General features: G+C 41.6%; 1 protein-coding gene and 1 long non-coding RNA gene across 2 annotated transcripts in view; one reads left to right on the top strand and one right to left on the bottom strand.

Annotated features, from left to right (window-relative positions):
• The first annotated feature begins 288 nt into the window (after positions 1-288).
• GVQW3 (GVQW motif containing 3) overlaps positions 289-27,331 on the top strand; it is a 33,753-nt gene continuing 6,710 nt past the window's right edge. The window contains 3 exon segments of the mRNA XM_053560536.1: positions 289-792; positions 795-924; positions 26,105-27,105. Of these exon segments, the coding sequence (XP_053416511.1) occupies positions 462-792; positions 795-924; positions 26,105-26,372 (729 nt within the window). The 5' untranslated portion in view covers positions 289-461 and the 3' untranslated portion in view covers positions 26,373-27,105.
• LOC128564770 (uncharacterized) overlaps positions 18,664-27,331 on the bottom strand; it is a 49,435-nt gene continuing 40,767 nt past the window's right edge. The window contains exons 2-3 of the long non-coding RNA XR_008374157.1: positions 21,391-21,487; positions 18,664-18,821 (exon numbers count right to left, since the gene is read on the bottom strand). This is a non-coding gene — a long non-coding RNA (uncharacterized LOC128564770). The remainder of the gene's footprint in view (positions 18,822-21,390; positions 21,488-27,331) is intronic.

Here is a 27,331-nt window from a genome sequence, read left to right on the forward strand (position 1 = left end):
CTGGTAGGTTTGATGTGCGTGGGTTTCTGCAGATCTGGGGCGTACATCACCAATGCCATCTCTCCTTACTTGCTTAAGTTTACCACTCGGGCCTTTATTGCAGACACCGTCGTAGACTCGAGGGGCAGGGAATAGAGATGACCTTAGTGACTGATTTGCCAACTCCGGGCAGATCTGCGTGCGCTAGTTGAACATAGACGTGGGTTGTAGATTTACTTTTTTCCCAGCTTTGCAGCTACTCTATGGCGGTGTTAGCGTCCCAGAACGGGTCTGCTCAGGCTCAACTGGAAGCTAAGGGGTAAAAACTCAGAGAAGCAATTACTCTTTTCTGGTGAGGCTTCTAGAAGAGCAAGAATAACGACATGATTATGGAGAAATATATTGTGCCTACAACCCTATAGGGATTGGTCCCACTGCCTTTCCTCTCACAGCTGTGGCCAGTTCTTGTGTTCAATGCCAAAATGAGTGACCGCTATTTAGAACAAAGGATTAGTATCAAATTTTGTGTGAAATTGAACAAGTCTGCAAGTGAGACCCACCATCTTTTAAAAGCAGCTTATGGGGATGAAGTCATGTCGAGGGCCAGGGTTTTTGACTGGCACAAAAGATTTAAAGAAGGGCGGGAAGATGTTCGAGATGATGCGCAAAGTGGTAGTCCAGTCACCCACCGGACAGATGAAAATATTCGGAAAGTCAAGGACTTGGTTTGTTCAAACAGGCAGTTAACGGTAAGGATGATGGCTGAAGAATTAAATTTAGATAAAGAAACTGTAAGACTCATTCTCAAAGAAAACTGAACATGAGGAAAATTTCTGCAGAAGTTATATCGGGTATTTTGAAGGATGAGCCTACTCCTGGAAAACATGACTTTCAGTCTGATCTTTCAAAGTAAACTGGGAAAAACTGTTCGTGTGTGAGGAAAAATTTAACAAGTTCTGAGACATGGAGTCATCAAGGTGAAGCTGGTGGGGAAATGCCTCTGTCTGTATCTCATCCCAGAATCCACTGCCCTGCCAGTCGGCTTCTTCATGCTTCATCTTCAACAAGCCTTCCCACCAGGGTAGCTCAGGATCATTTCATACCGTGGTGAGAGGAACTGAAGTAGCTGAACAGGAACTAGGAAGTTGCCTCACTTCTAGGCACCTTCTTTGGCTGCCTGCCTATTTTATTTTATTTGCTTTTTTTTTTTTTTGTCTGAGACACAGTCTTACTTTGTCGCCCTCAGAGTGCGACATATTATGAATATGTTCATGTTATGAATATGGTGTTCATATTTCATAACAACCTCAAACTCTTGGGCTCAAGCAATCCTCTTGCCTCTGTCTCCAAAGTAGCTGGAACTACAGGCGCCTGCCACAAGGCCTGGCTCGTTTTTTAGAGACTGGGTCTCACCCAGGCTGGTCTTGAACTCTGAGCTCAGGCAATCCACCTGCCTTGATCTCCCAAGAGTGCCAGGAGTGCAGGCATGACCGGTCTCATCTATTTTCAACTTTACTTCTTCTCCCTAGGTATCATGATCCTTTTTATTACTCTTTGCTGGACTATTAGACCATCTTCCTTGTGGTACTCCCTAACTATGAAGAACTTTTGGTTGTTGATTTCTGGTACTTGCTTATTCTTGATTTATTTTGTTTAACAAGTTTGGATTCCTTCACTTCCAAGATCTTAGTATGCTGTGGCTGTCCTTTTTTTTGTTCTCAACATTCTACCAGTGAGAAGTAGGAACAGGATCTTCTGGAACCGGCATTTCTGTGCCCAGAGAGGCATGCCCTTCTTGGAGGACCCCAAAAGAAGATTTACAGTTTCAGCCTGCTTCGTAGTTAGGGCCTGAAGTATGGTACAGAAGACAGTGGCATGCAGGCATTTTGAGCTATACTGGGCCTAATGGCTGCTCTGGCCCAGATAACTCAGTGGGAGCCCCTCAGAAGTGAGGGGCTGACCACCAGTACTGGTCTTCTCACAGATCTACTCTCACAGGAAGGCTGACTTGTTTCATTTTAGTCCTGTACTTTGGACCTCCACCCATTTTAGTATCCTCTCTGCTGGAAGAGGAGGATCTGGTTCTAGAAACTATAAACCAGGGAATCCAGGCATAGACTATAATATGTGAGGAGGAAGACCAGGTGAGTCTGTAGACTCTGAATTAAGAGAGTATGCTATCTACGTGCTAATTCCCACACAGCAGCCTGTTTTTAATAACTAATGCAAATAATGTGGATATGTTTTGAGAACCTGCTATTTTTAGAACACTTCTGGGCATTGACAATGTGAATTTGTGGGGCTTATTGGTCTTTCTTTCTTCCCTTCTTCCTCTCCCCGGCCCCAGGTCAGGATCTCTCTCTGTCCCCTAGGCTACAGTGTGGTGGCATCATCATAGCTCACAGCACCTCAAGCTCTTGGGCTCAATGGATTCTCTTGCCTCAACCTCCCCTAGTAGCTTAGGATTAAAAGTATGCACTGTCATGCCAGGGTAATTTTTCTATTTTTTGTAGAGATGGAGTCTCTGTTGAACAGGCAGCTCTTGAACTCTTGGCTTCATGTGATATTCCCACCTTGGCCTCCCAAAGTGTTAGGATTACAGGCGTGAGCCACTGTATCTGGTGGACAGTGTGATATTATGAAACAGATCGCCACAGACTGATGGGCTTCATAGATGAGATGGTTCTTAAATGCGTAAGGAAAGGTGAGAAAAGGGGCTATGAAATTAGAGAAAGTTTCCCAAGTAGATGGAACAGCGTGAGGCTTTGAACCTGCATCACTAGAAAATGATGACACTCTTGGCTAAAATAGCAAAGTCTAAAGGGGAAAACAATGGTCTTGCAAAAGATGAACAATTTAGGATAATTTGCTTCCTGTCCTCTGCCTCTAACTCGATACCAGTAGTTTGTAAATTGCTTCTCTTGTGTCTGTGAATAAGTTTATATAATAATGACCAGTTTATCTGATTATCTAATTTTCTAGTTGGATCCCAAAAGCAGTTTCTACAAGTTCAAACTCTGTCCCTTCTGTTCCTGCCTCTCTACCAGGATTTATAAAAAAGGACTTTTCCCAAGTGGGTTACAAGTAGTAACCACATAAACTAGAAACATCTCAGAATACCTGGCAAGAATGTAAGGGACCAGGAGTTTCTAACAGCATTTCACAGAATTGACCAATCTCTTTGTTTGTTTATCTAGTAAGGAAGTAAACAATACTGGTTGATAGAAGAGGCCTAACACTTATATTATTTTTTTTTTTTGGACTGTCCGAGCCTTTTATTTTAGTTTCTTTTTTTTTGAGACAGAGCCTCAAGCTGTCGCCTGGGTAGAGTGCTGTGGCATCACAGCTCACAGCAACCTCCAACTCCTGGGCTCAAGCGATTCTCCTGCCTCTGCGCCCCTCCCATCCCAGTAGCTGGGACTACAGGCGCCCACCACAACACCTGGCTATTTTTGGGTTGCAGCCATCATTGTTGTTTGACGGGCCAGGGTTGGATTTGAACCCGCCAGAGGTCTAAACTTACTATTCAACATAGTTACTTTTAGTTTTGTTCTTTCACTGTCTCTACCCTACCCCCTACCCCCCCGGTGAAAAATTACAAGTTTGCCCCATTAATATCTGTCATTTTGGGGCACCTTGAAAGCTAGACCTTATTCCACCAAGAAGAGATACTGTATAAGAAAACTCTTAAACCAAACAATAGCATACAGACTTCATCCACCTATTTAGCAATTTCTAGACATTCCATTTCAGGACTGTGAAGTGTTCCCAGATCAGACCAGGCTCTGGGTTGTCCACAGCATTTGCCAGTAGGGATTCATGTACTTCAGGATCAAAGCCTCCACCACTAGCTATTATAACTTTGTTGCTCAATCTGATACTAATCCTTTTTCAGGGCCAGTAGTAATTGTTGGACACTTACATGTTTCTGGGCCAGGCCAGGATCTCACAGTAATATCTACAAGCATTGTCTTTAACCTATTATGACAGAGGTCCTAAGAGAATTTATTTCTGGGTTTTATTCCAGTCCCATGAGCAAAGCTGGAGTGATCCTGCCAGTATGATGCTGGACTAAGACCCATGCTGGAGTCTAGGGTACCAGAAGCTATGTTGGCCCAGACAGGATTTGGACACAGGTCTACCAGAAGCAGGTAATCAGGAGTGAGGATTCAAATTGTTCCAAGTGGCTACAAGGAATAGGACTTACTTAATTGCCTTCAGGGGTCCTCAAATTGCGGCCCGCGGGCCACATGAGGCGGTGTGATTGTATTTGTTCTTGTTTTGTTTTTTTACTTCAAAATAAGATAATGTGCAGTGTGCATAGGAATATGTTCATAGTTTTTTTTTTTAAACTATAGTCTGGCCCTCCAACGGTCTGAGGGACAGTGAATTGGCCCCCTGTTTAAAAAGTTTGAGGACCTCTGCCACGTGTTGAGTAGTAGTCATGTTGAACTACTACCTGAACCCATTGCCCATTTGCAAAGCTTCCCAGAAAATAGTTATTATAGGATGCCTCAGATTTTTGGAAAGTGAAATTATTGCCCTGATAATTATCCAGAGGATAGCTGCTCAGGATCACTAAACCCAAGGGTAGCGTTATGATTTAGGAGAAGGTTTTTTTTTTGCAGTTTTTTGGCCAGGGCCGGGTTTGAACCCGCCACCTCTGGTATATGGGGCCAATGCCCTCTTCCTTTGAGGCACAGGCGCCACCCAGGAGAATTCTTATATAAGAATTATTTAAGGTACTGCCTTACATGCCCACCCACAAATTCATTCTATTGATGATCCTAGTTTTGCCCTGGCCTCCATCTTGCTGCCCAGACTTTTGAGCTCCTGGTCCTAGAGTCTCACAGATCAGCCAGGAATCACACCCCAGGCTATGTCATTGGCTCTTGTCAGACACCTCTCAATTTTTTCTCCACCAGTTTGCTCTTGCTCCTTTATTTCCCTGGTGGTGTGTTTTCTGGTTCTGGAACACACCTTTAATAACTATTTTTGGCAACTTTGGTGTGCTGTTCTTTAAATTACCCTTTGGTTCATGGTTTTCCATTCAACTTGCAATTCTGTCTCATTTTTGGGTCCCTTTTCCAGCCCCCCACTTTAGCTATTTAGTAAGGAAATTGTCTGCTCCAGCCCTGGCCCCAGGTTACCTTCCCATCCCACAGAGTAGGGTGGGGAAGTGAGGAGGAATGATACATTCTTGTTTTTGTGTTTTATAAGGGACATAGAGTAGGAATACACTCAGCCACTATCATTTGAACTTCTCAGAGGCAACCAGTGTTAACCAGTTTTTCAAGGAAGCAGTTGATTACCTCTGGTACCTTAGAGTCATGAAACTTTTTCAGAGCTGTAACATCCAACTCCCATTCTCCTAGCAACTATGTTTTCCCTGGTATGAGAAACTACCTAACCACAGGAGATCAAGACTGGCTCTCTGTGGAATGGCAGAAGGAGAGCTGGCCATCTGGAAATCTTGACTGTAATTCTCATGCTTAATACAATCAGTTAGTGAATTGCCAGCTTTCAAATTGACCTTCCTCCCTACCCCAACCCCATTCTGGTTCAAGATCAACACAGAATGTTAGTTATATGCCACAGCAGAAAGTCCAGGAGGAGTAGACACTTCCCAGGGTAGTCATCGTATCACTGGTTTTTACTTATTTATATATTTATTTTACAGTTAAGGTCTTGCTGTTGTCCAGGCTGGAATGCGATGGGCCAAGCATAGCTCACTGCAGCCCTGAACTCCTCAGCCTATATAGTCCTCCCACCTCAGCTGCCTGAATAGCTGGGACTACAGGTGTGTGCCATCATGCCGGGGTATCATTGATTTTATCTAATTCTCCCCTCTATTACCCCATTCCATCTTGCTCCATCTGCCCCACTAGTAATGATCAAAAAGAGGAGTAGGGCCAGGCACGGTGGTTCACGTCTGTAATCCTGGCACTCTGGGAGGCCAAGGTGGGTGGATAGCTTGATCTCACAAGTTTGAGACCAGCCTGAGCAAAAGCAAGACCCCATCTTTACTAAAAATAGAGAAACTGAGGCAAGAGGATTGCTTGAGCCCAAGAGTTGGAGGTTGCTGTGAGCTATGATGCCACAGCACTCTACCCAGGGGTGACAGCTTGAGACTGTCTCAAAAAAAAAAAAAAAAAAGAGAGAAAGAGTAAAGTGTTCACCAAATCTTTGACTTAGAAAAACATGTGGGTGGTTATGTAGTCTTCTGAATTCTACACTGGACTCTGAGCCATTGAAATGTTCCCATTATTTGGTGAGAATATTAAGTCAGGGCTTACTTTCCAGAACCTTCCTTTTAGATCCATTTCTTAGTGAAAGTCAAGACTTGCATGGAAATGCTTGGATAAATCTAGATGCCAAGTGACTTGAGGAGACCTAGTAAAGGAGTAGGGTATTGGTGGAGACTTGTCTGTCACTACATCACATACACTGCTCAGCTTGCCTGCTATTTTCAGACATCATCACAATCAAGTTTCACTAGGATGCTTGGGATCAGGTCTCACTTGGGTTCTGTGTGGCTCAGTTAGTAAGTGGCAGCCTTGCTTTTGCTGCTAAATTGTGTGCTCCCCTGCATTCTCCCAAGTGCTTCAGTTGGATTAGTCCTCCTAGATTTTACCTGGTGTTTATATCCTATCTGGGGCACCCCTCACATATTTATGTTCTATAGTGTCTACCTTATCAGATCTTTGCAAATTTGGTCTCAGTTATATATCTTCTCCCAGTATTAATATCCAGAAACAAAAAAATCTTACAGTGGTGAGCTTCACTACCTCCAACGACCCACTTGGATGTAGTCCAGGGATCAGCAGACTACTGTAAAATCTTAGGCTTTGTGGGCCATATGGTCTCTTTTGCAGCTACTCAACATTTTAATGCAAAAGCAGACATAGCTAATAGCTAATTTGGGAACAGGTGAGCATGGTTGTGTCCTAATAAAACTTTATAGGGCGGCGCCTGTGGCTCAAGGCGTAGGGTGCTGGTCCCATATGCCGGAGGTGGTGGGTTCAAACCCAGCCCCGGCCAAAAAACCAAAAAAAAAAAAAAAAAAACTTTATAAATGGCTACTGGAATTTGAACTTCATGTCATTTTTACAAATGTCATTTTGATTTTTTTCAACCATAAAAAAATTCTTAGCTTATAGGCCATAGAAAAATAGGTGGTGGGACAGATTTTGCTCAATGGCCATAGATTGGCAATCCCTGGTCTAGTGTATATAAAGTATATACATAAAAATGACAGGTGATAAGTTGTTTTCCATGAATAACATTGTTAATACCACATTGATTGGGCAGTGTCTGATAATTTACTATATAGAAATTGGCGCCTGTGGTTCAGTGAGTAGGGCGCCGGCCCCATATACTGAGGGTGGCGGGTTCAAACCTGGCCCCGACCAAACTGCAACAAAATAATAACTGTGGCGGGCACGTGGGCACCTGTAATCCCAGCTACTTGGGAGGCTGAGGCAAGAGAATCACCTAAGCCCAAGAGCTGGAGGTTGCTGTGAGCTGTAACATCACAGCACTCTACTGAGGGCAATAAAGTGAGACTGTCTCTTAAAAAAAAAAAGAAATTGTGAAATATTGGAAAGAATCTTTGTTGGACCAGGAGAGTGAACTAGAGCTGAATAATTGATTATTTTCCCTTGATATATTCTGGTTCACAAAATGAATTTTGTGGTATTTTTTACTAAAAATGATATATAAGCTACCACCTATATTATTCCTATGTGGTACCTCAAAAGCAATTTTGGCAATACTGAAAATGAAGCCAAGTTACAACCAGCAATAATAGAATGAACTGAGAGTAATTCTAAAGCTGTCTTGACCATGGACAGCATTTGAGTAAGTTTATGTTATCACCTATTAAAGGGTATACTTAGGGAGATGACAAAACTCACTGCAATATATATTTTTTTGCAGGCTTGCGACTGATGCCAGGGTACTTTACAAGAATATATATTTTTTCCCCTTAGAGAAAGCTTTAATGTGTCGCCTTATTTAAGCTGATATTCCAGAGTTGTAGTAGAATCTCGGGGTTGATCAGACCTTTGTATCTGATCTAGCCAGTCAGTGTTTCCCATGAATCCAGGAGTGGCTAACCCCTACAGCTGCTGAAAGATTGCATCTGAAAGAAGATTCTATGTTAATTCACTGAAAAAAATTGTTTTATTTGGTGGCTGTATGCGCCAGGCTGGGATACAGAATTGGGCAAAATACACAGAGGCCTTGGATTTGATGGTCTGAAATTGAATTACAGTATATTCCTCTTCACTCTTGCAAAAATTCTGTTTCATGTGCTTACACTAACTCATTGTTAACTGCATACCTAGAAATAGGTATGACCTTTGCTACATACCTTTGTGCTATGGTCTTCAATACCTCTCCAAATATATTAATAATTTGAAGACTATATGTGTCACTTAAATTTTATTATCCTTTAGACAAATCTATATTGGTAGAAAAACACACTGGCGGTGTTGAAAGTATAAATTGGCAACAGCTTTCTGAAAAGCAATTTGGCAGTATCTGTCAGGAGCTTTAAAAATGTTTATATCCTCCGATCCTTTAATTCTACTTCTGGGAGTCTATCCTAAAGAAATAGTCTAAAATGTGGGCAAAATTAATGTTTAGCAATCTTAAACTCCAACCAGTTGGAGTTTAAGAAAATTGGTTAAGTAAATAACAGTATGACTATGCATTAGACTATTGTACAGTCACTATAATTAATGTTTCTGAAGAGTATTTAATAGCATGGCAAAATACTTATAATATTAAGTGAAAAGAGTGATAAACAAAATTGTATATATAAATCCAATAATGTTTTTTAAATGATTTGAAAAGGTCTGCTAACTTTAGGTGGTTAGATTGTGGGTATTTTAAAAATTTTCCTAGTTTCGATGCTTTTAAAAAATATTTCACCAAATATTATTACTTTTGTTGTCAGTAAAAAACAGGACCTCCCAAAAAATGGCAGTGGAGAGATTGAGGCCATATCACAACTTTGGTCCATGAACAATTAACTGGTTGGGTCAATATGGAGGATGTATGATCCTGTGTTGGCTGTGAGAGTGAGACAGACGGGAAGGGACCTGTCTCAGAGAAGGGGTTGTGACCTGAAATCCTACAAAAACCCAAAGTGGTTAGAGAAGACACTGTAAGTGGCATGGCTTTGTTATGTAGTTCTAGGTAGGTAAAAAGAGTATTGAGCAATCAAGTGTATTCTGACAAATGGGAAAATAAATACTCTCCTGAGTAAAATTAAACCCTTTGGATTTCACTCTCACATTCTCGCACAAAATGAATTCTCAAGACAGATATTTTTATTGCTGATTCTCTGAAGAATTCTTGAGACTTCTATGTAATTTCTTTAGTATAGGAATGGCTTTTAATGTAGCAACTCTTATCTCCTTCCATACTGCCACACTCAGGTGACACTGCTATATGCTGGAATATTTGGTATTCTACATTGAGAATACTACATACATATCTTAATGTTATAACTTACCAAACGCTTATGGTTTGCAAATGTCATTTTGTTGAGATCCAGAATTGCTATACTTTTTATTTATGTCTAAAGAATAATCACGTGGGATTTCAAAGTGAAAACTTATGTAGCTAATGCCCTATCCATAGATGAAATTGTTATGTTGGGAAAGTGTGTACTTAATTGTTGCAGTAAAATGATTATCATTAAAATATTATATATACTTCCTCGATGAAATTTTAAACCTTCAAATGAGTGCACAAAGTAAATACATTTTTATAAGCATATAGATCATATAATTGCCAAGCTGGAAGAATTCTTTATCTATACAAAAGATAGAAGAGTTAGGTAAGGTTTTGGTTCTGGCTTCTTAACTAGCTATGTGACTTTGAGCAGTTCATTTGTATCCTCTGAGGTCTTCTTTTATTCGTCTTTAAAAGGAAAATAATACCATCTATCTGGTGAAGTTCATTTTGTTCATTCAGCAAATATTTATTGGGTGCTTATCTGTACCTGACATATAAGCATATGTGTCTGTGTTCCAGACACAAAATATACCAATAAGCAGGATAAAGAAGAGTTTCTCCTCATGAACATACATTTAAGTGAGGGAAATAAAAATAAGATAAATGAGTAAAAGTACAATGTGTTAGATATTGATGATTAGATGTGAGGCTTACATTAAATAATGTGTATCAGGTATAGAGCATAGGACCTGGCATGTAGTAAGTACTCAGTAAATAGTCATTTCCTTTGCTTTTTTTTTTTTTCTTTTTAGATTTCTTTTTTTTTTTTTTTTTTATTGTTGGGGATTCATTGAGGGTACAATAAGCCAGGTTACACTGATTGCAATTGTTAGGTAAAGTCCCTCTTGCAATCATGTCTTGCCCCCATAAAGTCCTTTGCTTTTTTAATCTTTCTAAAAGCTCCTGATTTTTTTTTCTTTTCTTTTTTCTTTTGAGACAGAGTCTCACTTTGTCGCCCTCGGTAGAGGGCTATGGCATCATAGCTCACAGCAACCTCAAATACTTGGGCTCAAGTGATTCCCTTGCCTCAACCTCCCCAGTAGTTGGGACTACAGGTGCCCTCCACAATACCTGGCTATTTTTACAGATGAGGTCTCACTCTGGCTCAGACTGGTCTCAAACCTGTGAGCTCAGGCAATCTATCCTCGGCCTCCTAAGTGCTGGGATTATAGGCGTGAGCCACCGCCTGGCCCTAGCTCCTGCATTTTTTTACAAAATGATATAATCAGCAAAAAGCCTGACACATTTTATTGCCTGCTATCTCTTGCCAGTTAATAAGGCCTAAACCTGTTTTTGCTTAAGAAGACAAAAGAATTCTTATAGTTGAGTTTTGTACTTCCTGAATGGCAGACTAATCAAGATGGTGCCAAAACACTGTTGATAAATGGCCGTTTTTGGAGCCCAGTTGGCAGGTGTCCTTGCCTGGAGCTGGATGGCAGATGTTAGGTCCACAAAGACAAATGCATAGTGTCATTGCTGTCTAAGCAAAACAGAGTAGAAGACTGAAATAGCTGTTTCTCTTTAAGAAAGGATGTATGCCTTATGTCCTGTGCCAAATACTGGAGTACTAAGCAAATTTGCAGTATTAGAAGAAAACTAGCTTCTGCAATATTTATGAGGGACCAGGGAATTAATAAAAAGCCAGGAAAAGGAGGAATGTTTGTGGTTTATTTTTGCCCATTGTAGAAAATTTGCAAAGTTAAAAAATGTTTAAAGAAGCAGCTGAAAGTTTACCTCTAGGGTTTGGATCTTTAAACAGACCCATTGCCTTGGCTTCCTCCTTCAAAAACATCCACTGATGCTTTTGAAAAAAAGAGGTAACATTTAAAACAAACAAACAGTGAACAGTCATTTACTAAATTCCTTTTTGGGGCCTGGACCTATGCTAGCCACTGAGGGTACATCCCTTACCTCTAGACCAGCGGTTCTCAACCTGTGAGTCGCGACCCCTTTGGACTGTATTAAAGGTTCGCGGCATTAGGAAGGTTGAGAACCACTGCTCTAAACAGTACCCAGATTTGTGGGATATAGGAAGGGCCAGAGGTGGAGAGAAACACCAAGAATGGGTTCCTACCTTAGACTGTCAGTTTTTCTTAGAGGACAGCTCTAAGGAACAAGCTCTTAGTAAAGAATTTGGAACAAAAAGTTGCAGTCATCACACTTAGAATGATTGTGAAGCAAAACACACACAGTGATGGTAACTGCAGCTTCTCTTAGATTAAAGGGCCCTGGTCTACGAGGATTCAATGTGGAATGTTACCTCTCAGAAGAAACTGGACTTTAGGGGTCCTCAAACTTTTTAAACGGGGCCAATTCACTGTCCCTCAGACTGTTGGAGGGCCGGACTATAGTTTAAAAGAAAAAAAACTATGAACAAATTCCTATGCCCACTGCACATATCTGAAGTAAAAAAACAAAACCAGAACAAATATTATCATGCCGCCTCATGTGGCCATGGGCCACAGTTTGAGGACGCCTGCATGGGCCAGTACCCCTTGTACCTGGTACCCCTTGTACCTTAAATTAGTTATATGGGGCTGGCACCCTACCCACTGAGCTACAGGCACCACCCTATGTACCTTAAATTAGGAACCTAATAAGTGAAAATTCAGAATTACAGCCCCTATTAGATAAAAAAAAATTGGCCCAGGAGGTTAAGTGACTTTTCTTGAATCACACATCTAGTTGGTGGCAGAGCCAGAATAATAATGAAGGGCCTTGAACCTCACTCAATCTGGTGAATTCTTTCTATTACTCTGTTGGTAATAATTTATATTACTAAAATGTATGCTAAGATAGCTTTAAAATAGTGCTCACCTTTCCATTTAACAAATGATATGCTAACAGTTCATTTATATACAAATTTTAAGTAACATATTTATAGCACAGAGAGTGGTGCAGAGTTTTTCCAGATTTTCCCTGGAGTGTCCAAGTTCCTTGGTCCTTCTTCCAGAGGTGTGTATTCATAAGTAAATGTTGATATTCTGTCATTCATTTTTTCCAGATGTTCTTCCCAAGTAGTGTGTTATGTTTTGTGTTTTTAACATTTCTTATATACATTTCTTAAAATCTGGGCACATAAATCCTAATAAAGCTCTCAACTATCTCCTCCATGCTGTCTCAAATTTCCAAGTGTGTTTATTTTCATGACACATGTCTGAAGTCATGAACAGTATCACATAATTAGGGCTGATATCCCTAACCCCCAGCCTTGTGTTTCTAGATATTTTGAAAATTCTTTGCACTTCACTTGTAAATGCCACTATCCTGTGCCATGACATCACCATAGTAACATATATTTCAAACAGGCAAACAGGAAGTCCAAGAAAAAGGGAAGTAGATTTAATACAAAATCAATTAAAAATTGAGGGATACATATGATGGATCAAGGGGTATAGTGTAAGGAGGCTGAATGTTCTATTCTAGTTTGATGTTCTCTGAGCACATAATGTCCTGCAGCTTCCCTTAAGAATGGGCAGTACACACCACCCACCAACTGGCCCAAACTTGGAATCACATTTTCTTTGACCATCACACCCTGGCAGGCCTTTGTCATTCCCCTCACATTTCTTGCTGTCACCTACTATGCTAGAGAGGGGTAGTCACGCTCACTGAAGTTCATCCCCTACACTGTACATGTGCTATTTGGCTTGGGGTTTGCCAAAAGCTACATTGGATATTTATTTTTCCATTCTTGTGATACTTAGAAGAATGTATTTCAACTCCATGCAGGTAAATGTAAAAGATGTAAAGTCTCCATCTTTTTAATGGCTTAATAATAATTATTATTATTATTAACTGTGGTTCCATATACCACAGTTAGTTGATCCATTCATGGGTTGATGGGCACTTAGGTTGCTTCCACGACTTGGGGTTTGTCAAAAATTAGAACTCTTGGAACACCAACTTTTTGAGCTTGCTCAGTCAAGCCCCACCTTCTGCTGGAACCCCTCCCTGCTACCATCCACTTGGCAAATTCTTACTCAGCACTCAAATCTCAGCCTTACCATTGTTCTTCTCCTCCTCCTCCCCACCACCTCCTTGTGAGGAAGCAGCCACCCCCAGGGTACAATGCACATTCTTAGGTCAAGGGAACTATAGCTCTTAATTGACGGCAGGATGTTTTTTCTCCCCTACTAGTCTCACGCCTATTCTTCCCTGTGTTCCCTGCACCCAGAATGAATCTTGCCTGGAACTGCTCAATGTTTGATGGATGAATTAAAGAAGGGGCTTTTATGGTAATTGTTTTTTATTGTAGTGGTGGTAAAATTTACATAACAAAATTCACCATTTTAGCCACTTTGAAGTGTACATTTTAGTGACATTTAGCATATCTCATTGTTGTATAATCATTACCACTGTCTAGTTCCAGAATATTTTCATCACTCCAAAAGGAAACCCTATACCCAATAATGGCACTCCCCATTCCCTCTTATACCCAGCCCCTGGCAACCATTATTCAACTTTCTATATGGATTTGCCTAGTCTGTAAATTTCATGTAAATGGAATCATACAGTATATGGCCTTTTGTGTCTGGCTTCTTTAATTTAGCATGTTTTCAAGGTTCATCCATGTTATAACATGTATTAGCACTTCATTTCTTTTGGGGGGTGAGTAATACTCCATTGTATTGATATACCACATTCAGTTTATTAATCCATTGATGCACATCTGGATTGTACCTATCTTTTTTGCTTTATTTAAATCTCTTAGTACATAATGGATTGTTTCCATTTTTAGACTATTGTGAATAGTGCTGCTGCTGTAAACATGTATACCTAAACTTTTGTTCATACACTCGTTTTCAGTTCTCTTGGGTACGTAGCTAGGAGTGATACTAGTAAATAATAGATTACTTCTTGTATTCATTGGTGTGCTGGTAAATATTAAACAACTAGTTCTTACTTGGTTGGGGTTGAGAATCTCTGATTTGTAGCATTTCTTGATTTGTACAGTGTAAATACTCAAGTTACCAATGTGACATCACTGCATGTAGTGGGGTTGACACACCATTCCGTGGTATTTCTACAATATAAATACAGGGGATAAAAATAAACGCAAGCATAGATAATACAGCACAATATAGTAAAATAATTAAGAAGGAATGCATTGTGAGGATTTTTGCCTTTATCTTCCACCCTCCCTTCCTCCCTGCCTTCCTTTTTTTGAGGCAGAGCCTCACCCTGTCACTCTGGATAGAGTGCCATAGTGTCATCATAGCTCACAGCAACCTCTATCTCTTAAGCTTAGATGATCCTCTTGCCTCAGCCTCCCAAATAGCTTGGATGACAGTGCCCACCATGATATCCGGTTTTTCTATTTTTAGTAGAGAGGGGGTCTCACTTTTGCTCAGGCTGGTCTCAATCTCCTGAGCTCAACCAATCCACCCACTCCCCACCCCAGCCTCCCAGAGTGCTAGGATTATAGGCATGAGCCACTGTACCTAGCCTTGCCTTTATATTTTAAATTATTTATTTAACTATAGGCATATATTGTATCATTTATGATAATGACTATAGCTATCAACCACTTCTCAAAATTCCTAAAATTTTAAGTCTTCTCTCTGGGTCAATGCAAGTTGTTTTCCAATGCATCACTCATATCCCACTCCTTTTTTTTTCTTTTTGGAGACAGAGTCTCAGTTGCCCTGAAGTTGAGTGCTATGGCATCATAGCTTATAGCAACCTTAAACTCTTAGGCTCCAATGATTCTCTTGCCTCAGACTCCCAGAGTACTGGGATCATAGGCAAGAGCCATTGCACCCACCCCTCATATACCACTCATATCTCACTTCTTTCAGGATTCAATTTTCTTATTGAAGTATATCTTAGTAGTGTGTTTTCAGCAAGAGTCCATATGAGGTAAAATTGTCTTTGCTTGTCAGAAAATGTCTAAAAGGGCTCGGCACCCATAGCATAGTGGTTACAGCGCCAGCCACATACACAGGGGGTGGAGGGTTCAAACCCAGCCAGAGCCAGCTAAACAACTGCAACAAAAAAATAGCTGGGGGGAGGGGGGAGGATGAGTGGAGGAGAGTAATTGATGCACATCTAGGGTGCATCTTACAAGGGTACATGTGAAATTTACTAAGTGTAGAATATAAATGTCTTAACACGATAACTAAGAAAATGCTGTGAAGGCTATGTTAACCAGTTTGATAAAAACATTTCAAATAGTATATAAAACCAGCACATTGTACCCCATGATTGCATTAATGTACACAGCTATGATTTAATAAAAAAATAAAATAATTTTTTTAAAAAAACTGTAGGATAATTACAAGTAATCCAACCTTTTTTCCCACCCAGAATAAATAAGAGGTGGGGAGTATGTGGGTGGCAGAAAAAATGGATTGGAAAGGTTAAAGCTGTTGCTTGGCTATCTCCTTGTTTGCTTTATTTCTTATGGAAAAATACGATGAGATTTCATTTGATGAAAAAAAAATAGCTGGACATTGTGGCAAGCGCCTGTATTCTCAGCTACTTGGGAGGCTGAGGCAAGAGAATCACTTAAGCCCAAGAGTTTGAGGTTGCTGTGAGCTGTGACACTATTGCACTCTACTGAGGGCAACATAGTAAAACTCTGTCTCAAAAAAAAAAAAAGTCTAAAAGTTTGTCATTCCCTTATCAATTCAACTGTATACACATTCTGGTTTGAGAATTATTTTCTGTTCACTCTTTGAAGGTACAATATCATCCTACTATCTTTTGGTTTCCATTATTGCTGATGAAAAAGCTGCTTTCATTTTAGTTAATATCCCTTTTGGTAATCTGTCCCTTGTCTCCTTACAGACATTTTTTTGGAGACAGGATATTGTTCTATTACCCAGGCTGGAGTACAATAGCAAGATCATAGGTCACTGCAGCCTCAAACTCTTGGATATAAGTGATCATCCTGCCTGACCCTCTCAAGTACTAGTATTACAGGTGCACACCACCACACCTAGGTAATTAAAATTTTTTTTTTTTTCTTTTTTTAGAGAAGGGATCTCACTATGTTGCCCAAGCTGGTCTTGAACTCCTGGCCTCAAACAATCCTCCCACTTGACCTACCAAAGTGCTGGGATTACACGTATCAGCCACCATGCCTGACCACTGCAGACATTTATATTTTGCTCTTAGTAGTTTTGCAGTTTCATCAGGGTGAGATTAGTTATGTAATTGTTTATTGTCTTGGTACACGTCATCAATTTTGGAAAATTATCAGTCATTTATGATGGTTAATTTTGCCAATTTGACTGGGAAATAGGGTTTCCAGACAATTGATCAAACATTATTATGGGTGTTTCGGTAAGGGTGATTTTGGATGAGTTAGCATTTAAATTCGTAGATTGAGTGAATCAGATGGAGGTCCCTTATATGGGTGGGCTTCATCCAATCAGTCGAAGTCCATAATGGAACAAAAAGGCTGACTGTCCTGCAAGTAAGAAAGATCTTCTCTGTGGCTGGTGAACTGGGACAGCAGTATTTTTCTGCCTGCACACTTGAACTAAAAATCAGCTCTTCTTGGTTCTCAAGACTGCTGGCTTTTGAACGGGACCCTATACTATCAGCTTTCCTTTTTCTCAGGCCTTTGAGCTCAGAATGGGAAGTCACCACTCGCTCTCGTGGGGATACAACTTGCCAACTACAGATCTTGGAACTTCTCAGTATTAAAAATATTACAGGTATATTATTAGGGTTCTCCAGAGAAGTAGAACCAACAAGACTATGTGTGTGTAGAAAAGGAGAGGTTGATTTATTATAAGGGAATAGTTCACATGATTATGGAGGCTGAGAAGTCCTACGATCTGCTATCAACAAGCTGAAGCTGCAGAAAGCCAATGGTATAGTTCCAATGCAAGCCTGAAGGCTCAAGAACTAGGGATTTAATGGTATAAGTTCTGGTCTGAGCCCAAGGCCGGAAAACCAAGAGTGCCAATGTACAAGGACAGGAGAAGATGAATGTTCCAGCTCAAGAAGTGAGAACAAATTTGTTCTTTTCATTCTATTCAGATCCTCAATGGATTGGATGATGGCTACCCAACTTGATGAGGGTGATCTTCTATACTCAGTCTACCCATTTGCATGCTAGTTTCTCCCAGAAACACCCTTGACATACATTCAAAAAATGTTTTACCAACTACCAGGGACATCATGACCCACTCAAGTGAACACACAAATGTAACTATCAAATCTACATTTTACAGATAAGAAAGGTGAAGAAAGGTTTTTTTTTTTGAGAGAGAGAGAGTCTCACTATGTCCCCTTGGTAGAGTGGTATGGCGTTATAGCTCATAGCAACCTCAAACTCTTGAGCTCAAGTAATTCTCTGCTTCAGCATCCCAACTACAGGTGCCTGCCACAACACCTGACTATTTTTTGTTGCAGTTATTTAGCTGGCCTGGGCTGGGTTTGAACCCACCAGTCTTGGTGTATGTGGCTGGCACTGTAACCGCTGTGCTATGGGCACCAAGCCGTGAAGAATAGTTTTCAAAGTGAAGTTAAGAAAGGTTTTCTAAGCCAGGCATGGTGGCTCATGCTTATAATCCTAGCACTCTGGGAGGCTGAGGCAGGTGGATAGCTTGAGCTTACGAGTTCGAGATCAGCCTGAGCAAAATCGAGATCCCCGTCTCTACTAAAAATGGGAAAACTGAGGCAAGAGAATCATTTGAGCCTAAGAGTTGGAGGTTGTTGTGAGCTAAGACGCCATAGGACTCTACCCAGGGCAACAGCTCGAGACTCTGTCTCAAAAAAAAAAAAAAAAGTGGAGAAATAGGCTTTGTATTCATTCAGTCTGGTTGTTTATAAAATTGCATGCAAGACATCCAGGCATCATAAAAGTAGCTCAGTATCGCAAGCTTCTCTCTGTTATTAGCTTTTATGAACAATTTTTGCTGACATTTTGCTGAAATAAATACTCTGACAAAGATTCCTCCTGACTCCTATGTAAGGCTGTTTGGGGGAGAAGGAGAACAAACGGGGAAAGCCAGGCTCTCCTAAGCCTGAGAGCCCCTGGTAGGAGCATTTGGCTAGGAAGATTTGGAAGCCAGCAAGCATTTCCTCCACCATTCAGAAGCATCTCCAAAGTCACCCATGAGTTGGGCAGTGAAAGGGACATAACCAGGGTTGTTATGGCCTCAGTAGGAGGAGGAAGCTCAGGCCATGCCAGGACTTACCTGAAAGTTCTGCCGGGTTTGGGGGCTGTCTCAGTAGAGACTGGTATACTCTCAGTCTTCTGTTCCTCCATATATTGGGACTGCCTCTTGCTGAGCCTAGCCCTTTGAAGGTGTCTCCAAAGATGTAGGAGATCCATGGGGATAACTGAAATTTAACTGAGAGAAAAGAAGGCGTTTCAAGTATTTACAATAGAGGACTTTAATGAGGTGGATTAGTATCACAGGTGACGAGATAGGGGACTGAGAAATATCCCAGAGAACAGGAAGTCACTGCCGTATCAGCCAAAGAAGCAGAGGGAGGAGGCAGAGTCACCGGCACAGGAACCTTTGCTGGGGACAGGTTCGACAAAAGCTTGAATCCTGCCTGGAGGGCAAGGTGGCTCACACCTCTAATCTTAGCACTCTGGAAGGCCAAGATAGGTGGATTGCTTGAGTTCAGGAGTTCGAGACCTGTTCTCTACTAAAAAGAGAAATACAGGGTGGTGCCTGTGGCTCACCGACCCCATATACTGAGGGTGGTGGGTTCAAACCCAGCCCTGGCCAAACTGCAACAAAAAATAGCCAGGCATTGTGGTGGGCACCTGTAGTCCCAACTACTCGGGAGGCTGAGGCAAGAGAATCGCCTAAGCCCAGGAGTTGGAGGTTGCTGTGAGCTGTGACGCCACGGCACTCTCCCAGGGGTGTCTCAAAAAAAAAAAAAAGAAATAGAAATATTAGCCAGGCATTGTGACAGGCACCTGTAGTCCCAGCTATTCAGGAAGCTCAGGCAAGAGGATCACTTGAGCCCAAGAGTTTGAGGTTGCTGTGAGCTATGGGTGACAGAGTGAGACTTTGCCTCAAAAAAAAAAAAAAAAAAAAAAAGGCTCAGCACCCATAGTTCAGTGATTAGGGCACCAGCCACATACACTGAGGCTGGCAGGTTCGAACCAGCTTGGGCCTGCTAAACTACAACGACAACTGCAACAACAAAAAAATAGCCAGGCATTGTGGCAGGCGCCTATTTGGGAGGCTGAGGCAAGAGAATTGCTTAAGCCTAAGAGTTTGAGGTTGCTTTGAGGCTTGACGCCACGGCCCTCAACCAAGGGTGACATAGGGAGACTCCGTCTCAAAAAAAAAAAAAAAAGAAGCTTGAACCCCACCCGAGACAGGGAGAAGAAGAAACACCCTGCCTCTTCCTTCTCCTTCACCCATTCCCCAAATCTAGTACTTTCCTTTGGCCAGACTCAGCTGGAAGTTACTGAATTCAAATGAATCAGTAAATGAATCAATGAATTCAAATAAATCACTGAGTGAATCATGGCTTAACCTCCTTGTGTCTCAGAACAGAGCAAAAGACTGAGGGACAGGTCTGAGAAAAACAGGACAAGACTGACGTGGAAGGGAAGAAGGAAGTGTTAGGGGAGGCAGGGAGGCAGGGAGGATACAAGACTGTGTGACACACAAGCATTCTAAATACTTGTTAAATATCCTTTGTAATTAAAAGGAGTCTTGATTTTTGAAAAGTTGCCTTCTTTGTATGAAGATTTATGAGGATCAAATAATAAAATGGATGTGAAAAAAAATTTTTTTTTTTGAGACAGAGTCTTACTCTGTCACCCTAGGTAGAATGCCATGGTGGCATCATCATAGCTCACAGCAACTTCAAACTCCTGGGTTCAAGCAATCCTCCTGCCTCAGCCTCCCAAGTAGCTGGGACTGCAGTGATGTGCCGCCATGCCTGGCTAACATGTGAAAATATTTTGAAAATTGTCAAGTCCTACATAAATATGAGGGGTGACTATCATTAATATCACTAGTTCCCTTGATGGTAGAGTTCTATGTGAATGTTAGTATAAATTGCTTCCCTTTACAGAGCATTTATTATGTGTGGACACTTTTTAATACATGTATATTAGAATATTTTTAGCTGCAAATAGTGATAACTAACAGTGACTTGAATAGGTCGTTGATTTCTGGCATGATAAGAATTATAGAGGTGTAATCCTTTGGCCTTTACATCTTGGTTACAAGATGGCTGTGGTGCCCTGCCATTACTTACAAGTTCAAGGCAGGAAGGGAATGTGGGGTAGGGTGGAGTAGGGGAGGACAGGTCAGATTCAGCAGTCCTATTTCATCAGGAAAAGTAAAAAGTCCCCCCCTCCCCCAATAACTCCCAGCAGAGTTCCACCTAAATCTCATGGGCCAGAACTGTGCCACACAATTACCTACAAACTACAAGGGAGCTGTGGTGAGATAGCAAGAAACAAATGGCTTCTGGTGGCCAATGAACAAGATCTGCCACAAGCATAGAAAGCACAGTATGCACTTGGCAGAGAGTTGCTACTCAAAAAGCATTAGCTATTAATATTTCGTGTACCTGTGTTTTTGTGTCTGTGTGTGGTTGCGTGTATCCGCCATTTCTCTTAACAATCCTGTGAAATAGTATCCTTTTTTACAAATCAGGCCTAATACACAGCTATAAAAAAGCAGAGCTGGGTGGGTGTCAGACTGGTTTCTTTCTGATTGAAGTCTGAAGGCTCTTTGCATTGCTATGGCACATCCCACCCTCCGCATAAACTGCCTCGCTAACATCTTGGAGTTGGAGTTTGCATCAGGCCCAAGTGAGCTTGATGAAGAAAGAAGAAGATTGGTTGTGAAACAATTGATATCTGTCCCTGGGGCTAACCAAGGAGTAACAGTGAAGTCTCAAGAAGAGATTCCATGACTGTATGTGCTAGAATCATACCTCCACTTGAGTGTAACTGCTTTGGGGTGGTCACTCTGGGAGGCTCAGGATTTCTTCCGATGATGCCACTGCTGTCCATAATTCCTGTGGGATTCCCCTTTACAAGGCACAAAAAGACCTGAATCTCATTACTATAATACACTTCTGACCCCAAACCCAGATGTAGCTCCCCATCTCATTTACCATGAGTTCCAAATGACTTTTGACTGTTGTAAAAAATCAAAAATGGCCAAAGACAGAAGTGCATTGCAATTTTTTTTTTTTTAGACAGAGTCTCACTTTATCATCCTCAATAGAGTGCTATGACGTCATAGCTCACAGCAACCTCAAACTCTTGGGCTTAAGCTATTCTCTTGCCTCAGCCTCCCAAGAAGCTGGGACTACAGACACCCACCACAAAGCCCAGATATTTTTAGAGACAGGTCTTGCTCTGGCTCAGGCTGGTGTCAAACCTATGAGCTCAGGCAATCCACCTGCCTTGGCCTCCCAGAATGCTAGGATTATAGGTGTGAACCCCCATGCCCAGCCTAATGCATTGCAATTTAGACACAGAAGAATTTGTCTGCTTTGTAGCAATTTTCAAACAAATTATAGAAATGGTTAAATCATCAAAACACTGTTTAAGTAAATATACCTTCCCAGTTTGATGTCTTAGAAAAAGACAATTCTGAGTTTGGTTGTGTAATTTCTCCTGTGTTTAAGAAAAATTACATTGAGAGATCTTGCAAAAAGAATACTGGACTTGGTAAGGATTCAAATGGGATTATAATGTTGGTCAGGTGAGATGTGCATACTCTTGCATTGGTGAAATTGCATATTGGTATTGCTTTCTCAGCAATTTGGTGGTGATCAGGAAGCTTTAAAGAGTTTAAAACATAAAAAGTTTAAAACAGTTGAACTAGAAATTCCATTTCAAGGGATCTTTCTTAGGAAAATAAAGACACAGACAAAGATTTATGTATACAGCTATTCATTGAAGCATCATTTGTAAAACAGTAAAAAGAAGGAAATAACTGAAGTATTCCACATTGGGGAAATTGTTAGGTAATTCATGGCATACTCCTTAAATGACAAAGTAGCCATTAAAATGATGTTTTTAAAAAATTGTCAATGACATTTGAAGATGTTCACAGTAGAACAGGTGATAAAATCAAACTATAAAACCATATTCATTATATAGTTCCATGTTACTTTCTATATGCTAAAAAAAGTTTAAGATAGATGCAAAATGTTAACACTGGTTAACAAAGTTATGAAAATATAGCCTTTACATTTTTCTCCTTTATACTTTTATATATGCAATTTTTTTTTTTTTTTTTTTTTTGTAGAGACAGAGTCTCACCTTATTGCCCTCGGTAGAGTGCCGTGGCTTCACACAGCTCACAGCAACCTCCAAATCCTTGGGCTTACGTGATTCTCTTGCCTCAGCCTCCCGAGCAGCTGGGACTACAGGCGCCTGCCACAACGCCCGGCTATTTTTTTTTGTTGCAGTTTGGCCGGGGCTGGGTTTGAACCCGCCACCCTCGGCATATGGGGCCGGCGCCCTACCCGCTGAGCCACAGGTGCCGCCCTATATATGCAATTTTTATTATTGTAACTCTAAATATTATGGGGTTTTGGGGGTGGGACAAAGTTTTAATTTTTTGTCTGAGCTAGAGTGCCAGGACTTCAGCCCTGCTCCTAGCAACCTCAAAATTCTTGAGCTCAAGAGATCCTCCTGCCTCAGCCTCTTAAGTAGCTGAGACTATAGGCACGTGCCGTCATGCCCAGCTAATCTTTCTATGTTTTAGTAGAGATAGGGTCTTGATTTGTCTCAAACCTGAAGTGATCCTCCTGCCTTGGCCTCCCTCAGTTCTAGGATTATAGGTATAAGCCGCCACGCACAGCCTAAATATTATTTTTGTATATAGAAGAATATGTATAATTAACATTAAAATTACTTCTTAAGAAAAAAAGAAATGTGTCTTATCATGAAAGAAGAGATCTGCCCCCAAGGATCTGCTGGTTTAACTGGAGAGGAGACACATACACAAATCAGTTTATTACAAGGCAATAAGGGCTATAATGGAGGTTTTACCAAACGTGGAAGAAAGGATCAATTCTGCCTAGGAGAGTCGAAAGTTGGTGCAGAGAGATAACATTTGTATAGGGTCCTGAAGAATGAATAGGAGTTCTCTGGGGCTCTGTAAATTGTTAAGCATTATGTAAGTATGAGTTAGTCTTTGGCCTTTATTATTACTGTCAAAGTTTACTTCATATAAAGCTCTCTTTCTTGTCTCTTTCTCATGCTCCTGAAACTCATGATTCCTGGGACAGGAAACAGCAGCAGTTAAACAGTCACACATCAGTGCTCCAGCAAGTGAACTGAGGTGCATCCAACTAAGGAGCAGATCCAGGAGCAGAGGATATAAAATTATCTGGGAGCAGGGCCAGAAAGGTGCTGGTGGGTAAATAATTGTCCCTTATTTGCCACCCTGTGAAAAGGCTGGCTTTCTCCACCCTGAGATTTGGGGCCATCAGATGTCAGACTGTGATTTACACTGGCGGGAAATGGTGCGTCACATGTCCTTACAGACTCCAGACAGGGTGGAGTGGAAAGGAGGGGTGTGAGTGAGGGGATCAGGGAGGGTGACAGGAGATGATTTGTTTGGGAGAAATTCTTAGAAGCTCAAGATTGAAAGGAGTTTCAAAGTTACGTGACTTTTTCCTCCTGATCACCTTTCCAGCAGCCCCATCACTTTGTCCTCTATTTTCATCTTCAGGGTGCAGGTCAGAAGCCACCTCTTCCATTACCTCTGCCCTCAATTCTTTAGCTTATGCTGAAGGCATTCCTCATTGTTTATTTTATCAAAAAAAATTTAGTTTTCACTCCGTGCCCGGCACCGTGCTTATAACAGCAGTATGCCCTCCTGCGACTCCTGTTGTGTATTTATTTATTCATACCACAAACATTGGACACCCACAATATGTTAGGCCATGTTGTAGTCAAAGGGGTCTCCAACCTTTTGGCTTCTCTGGGCCATATTGGAAGAAGAGTTGTTTTGAGCCACACATTAAATATACACAAACACGAATGAAAGCTAATGAGCAAAAAATTAAGTCTGTGCATAATTTTTATGATATCCTCCACCACAGATAAGTAAAAAGGTCCACACATAAGCTACATGTGGCCCATAGCCCACAGGTTGGCCACCCCTGTTAGATGTAACAGAGTAGAGAAAAAGACACCAGCATGTCTAGTTCTCATGGACCTGTCATTGTTGAGGGGACATAATATCAATATAAACAAAAGGTAAGAAAATATCAGGACACAAATGTCAAGAAGTAGCCAGCTTGGGAAAATCTGGGAGAAGAACTTTCTATACAAAGAGCACAGCTGATTCCAAGATAAGGAGTGGGAAATAAACGTTCTTTGCTCTAGGAACAAAAAGAAGGAAGTGTGGCACTACACACGGAATACAAAAAATGCCTTCTTTATGGCATTAGGGTGCTGGCCACATGCTATGGGGCTGGTGGGTTTGAACCTGGCCCGGGCCTGCTAAACAAACAGACAAAAAAATAGCCGGGCATTATGGCAGGGGCCTGTAGTACCAGCTACTAGGGAAGCTGAGGCAAGAGAATCACTTAAGTCCAAGAGTTTGAGGTTGCTGTGAGCTACACTGCCACCGCACTCTACTCAGGGCGACAAAGTGAGACTCTGTCTAAAAAAAATGCCTTCTTTATCAGCAAATAAACATCTTATGCATCAGGATTTAGCTCAAGTATTGCCTCTTCAGGCAAATCTATCCTGATATCTCAAGGTTGAAGTAACCATTGTCTGTCAGTACACCAGTGATGCTTTGCCATTCCTATCATATTAAATTGTTAATCCCTGGTGGAACTTAGTCTCATCCAAGGGCAGAACTAAGCTTCCTTTCTAAATTCCTACTGCCAAGGACAGAGCCTGGCACAGAGTCTGTGATCAGTAATCATTTGTTCCTGTAATATATGAACTGTTAACGTAGCACTTTAGCAGAACCTCACTGATGATGCTTATTCAGAATGGCAAGAATTTATTGATCAATGCCAGGTCCTGGCTGGGCTGTTTCCACCCTCTTTACAGACCTCTGAATTCAAACTCAGAGAATCAAAGAGACTGCCTGAGGTGGTTCAGCTATAGGAATCAGAGCTTTGATTTGAACTCAAGTCCTCCTGTTGCCAAATTTCAATGCTTCATCTTCTGTGGGATGCCACCCACCATGCATTAATTCACCTTGGACCTGTCCTCTCTTTCTCCCAGATGACCACTTTCCTCAGAGAAGGGTCTGCTCTTGACTCCAATTCTGTATTCGCTGTGACACCAGAACAGTGCTTTGTATTTAGTACACACTCAATACATGTGTCTTAAATCTCCCAGGAGTAGAAAAGAAAGAATGAAGGCTTGGGTAAGTGCCTCACCCAAAGTGGATCAGTCTCTAATATCAGTTCACATATCTGCCCTTGTGATGGGCAAGGAGGAAGAGAGGGAGGAGCCTTCCCAGATACCTCCAGGCGTCTTCTCCAGGAAAGCTGAGGAGGCTGTCTCCTTGCTAAAGCACTTGTTTCTTACAAATCACACCTTTTGCTCAGCTGCATATCTCGGCAGGCAGGCAGGGCAGAGGGGAGCATGCATGGTTTCCAATGAGTTGGGAAAATGAGGTTAGGTTTCAATTCAGATAGTTATTTGTGTTTTCTGGGTCTGCACGGTCGATAAATTTTCAACGAGCAGTGATTCTGTTCCTCATCTTTCATAGCTTTATAGGACTTCAGGGAATGAAAGCATAACATCCTGCTTTCCCATAAGTTCTCTGGCCGCTGCCCTGGCACCAATTAAAGGCATGTCTATGCAATTAATCAAAACCAATTTGGAAGCACTCTGGCGTTGCTCCTCTGATGTGCTGCCTGCTCTACATACAGTAGTTCCTCAGCTGCAGCGATGGAGCCAGGCACATAGGAGCTTTTGATGAACTGGATGTGCTGGCCCCAAGTGTTAACTATGTCATCTGACATGACTAATGAGGCTCCGGACTTGATCCTTTTGAGCAGAGCAGCCCTGCTGTCTGGAGGAGGCTCAGTTTCCGCAGCCAGCCTGGGAAGAGGCTGCAACGTGCTGGGTACACACTCCATCATGTCAGCTGAACTCCTGGAGGCCTCTAGTGTTGGACCTGAGAGTTGTCCATAGGGAGGGGAGGGTGATGGAAACTGTGGGCCAGTGTGAATGTGACCCAATTTAAACTTCTAGCTCAGCCTCTTCATTTTAGAAGTGAAAATCAAGACCCAGTAAAACTGCGGGGCTTGCCAAAGACCTGAGCTTTAGAGAGAGGAAATAAAGGAGAAGGAATGGTCTCTGCCTTGAGAGGCTAAACCTCTAGATGAACAGGAAAATGTGACTGTGACAACTGGGTCCTGATGCAAGTACACCTTGTCAAGCTTAACTGTGGGTTTCCTTCCTTCCCTCTGCAAACTTTTAACAAGAGGAAGGGTTGCAGGTACCCTTGTCACCATAACAATCCCAAGAGCATGGGGTTTGGAGTCAACAGATCTGGGTTTGAGATCTGGGCCCTGCTTTGAGCTGATGTAATCTTCAGCAAATCACTTCATTTTTCCAAGCCTTGGTATTGGAACAAGCCAAATACTGCCCACCCAGCCTGCCTTCTAGAGTCCTTGTGAGATTCAACAGTTAATGGGTGTGAAAGTGTAAGTAAGAATTTCTACACGTTATTTATTATTCATATTATCACCCCCCTAAGGAGTACTGGCTGGAATCTCTGGAATATGGATCCACAGACAGCTTTAACTCTCTTCCTCTTCCTGCCTCTTTCAAAATGCACAGGAAAGAAATGAACATAAAAGCAATTGGTTATCTGTCTATACTCCCAACAGCTTTCACAAAGTCTGTGTCATACCAAGAGGAAGAACTTAG

This window comes from Nycticebus coucang, chromosome 14 (genome assembly GCF_027406575.1).
Source record: "Nycticebus coucang isolate mNycCou1 chromosome 14, mNycCou1.pri, whole genome shotgun sequence".
Taxonomy (NCBI): domain Eukaryota; kingdom Metazoa; phylum Chordata; class Mammalia; order Primates; family Lorisidae; genus Nycticebus; species Nycticebus coucang.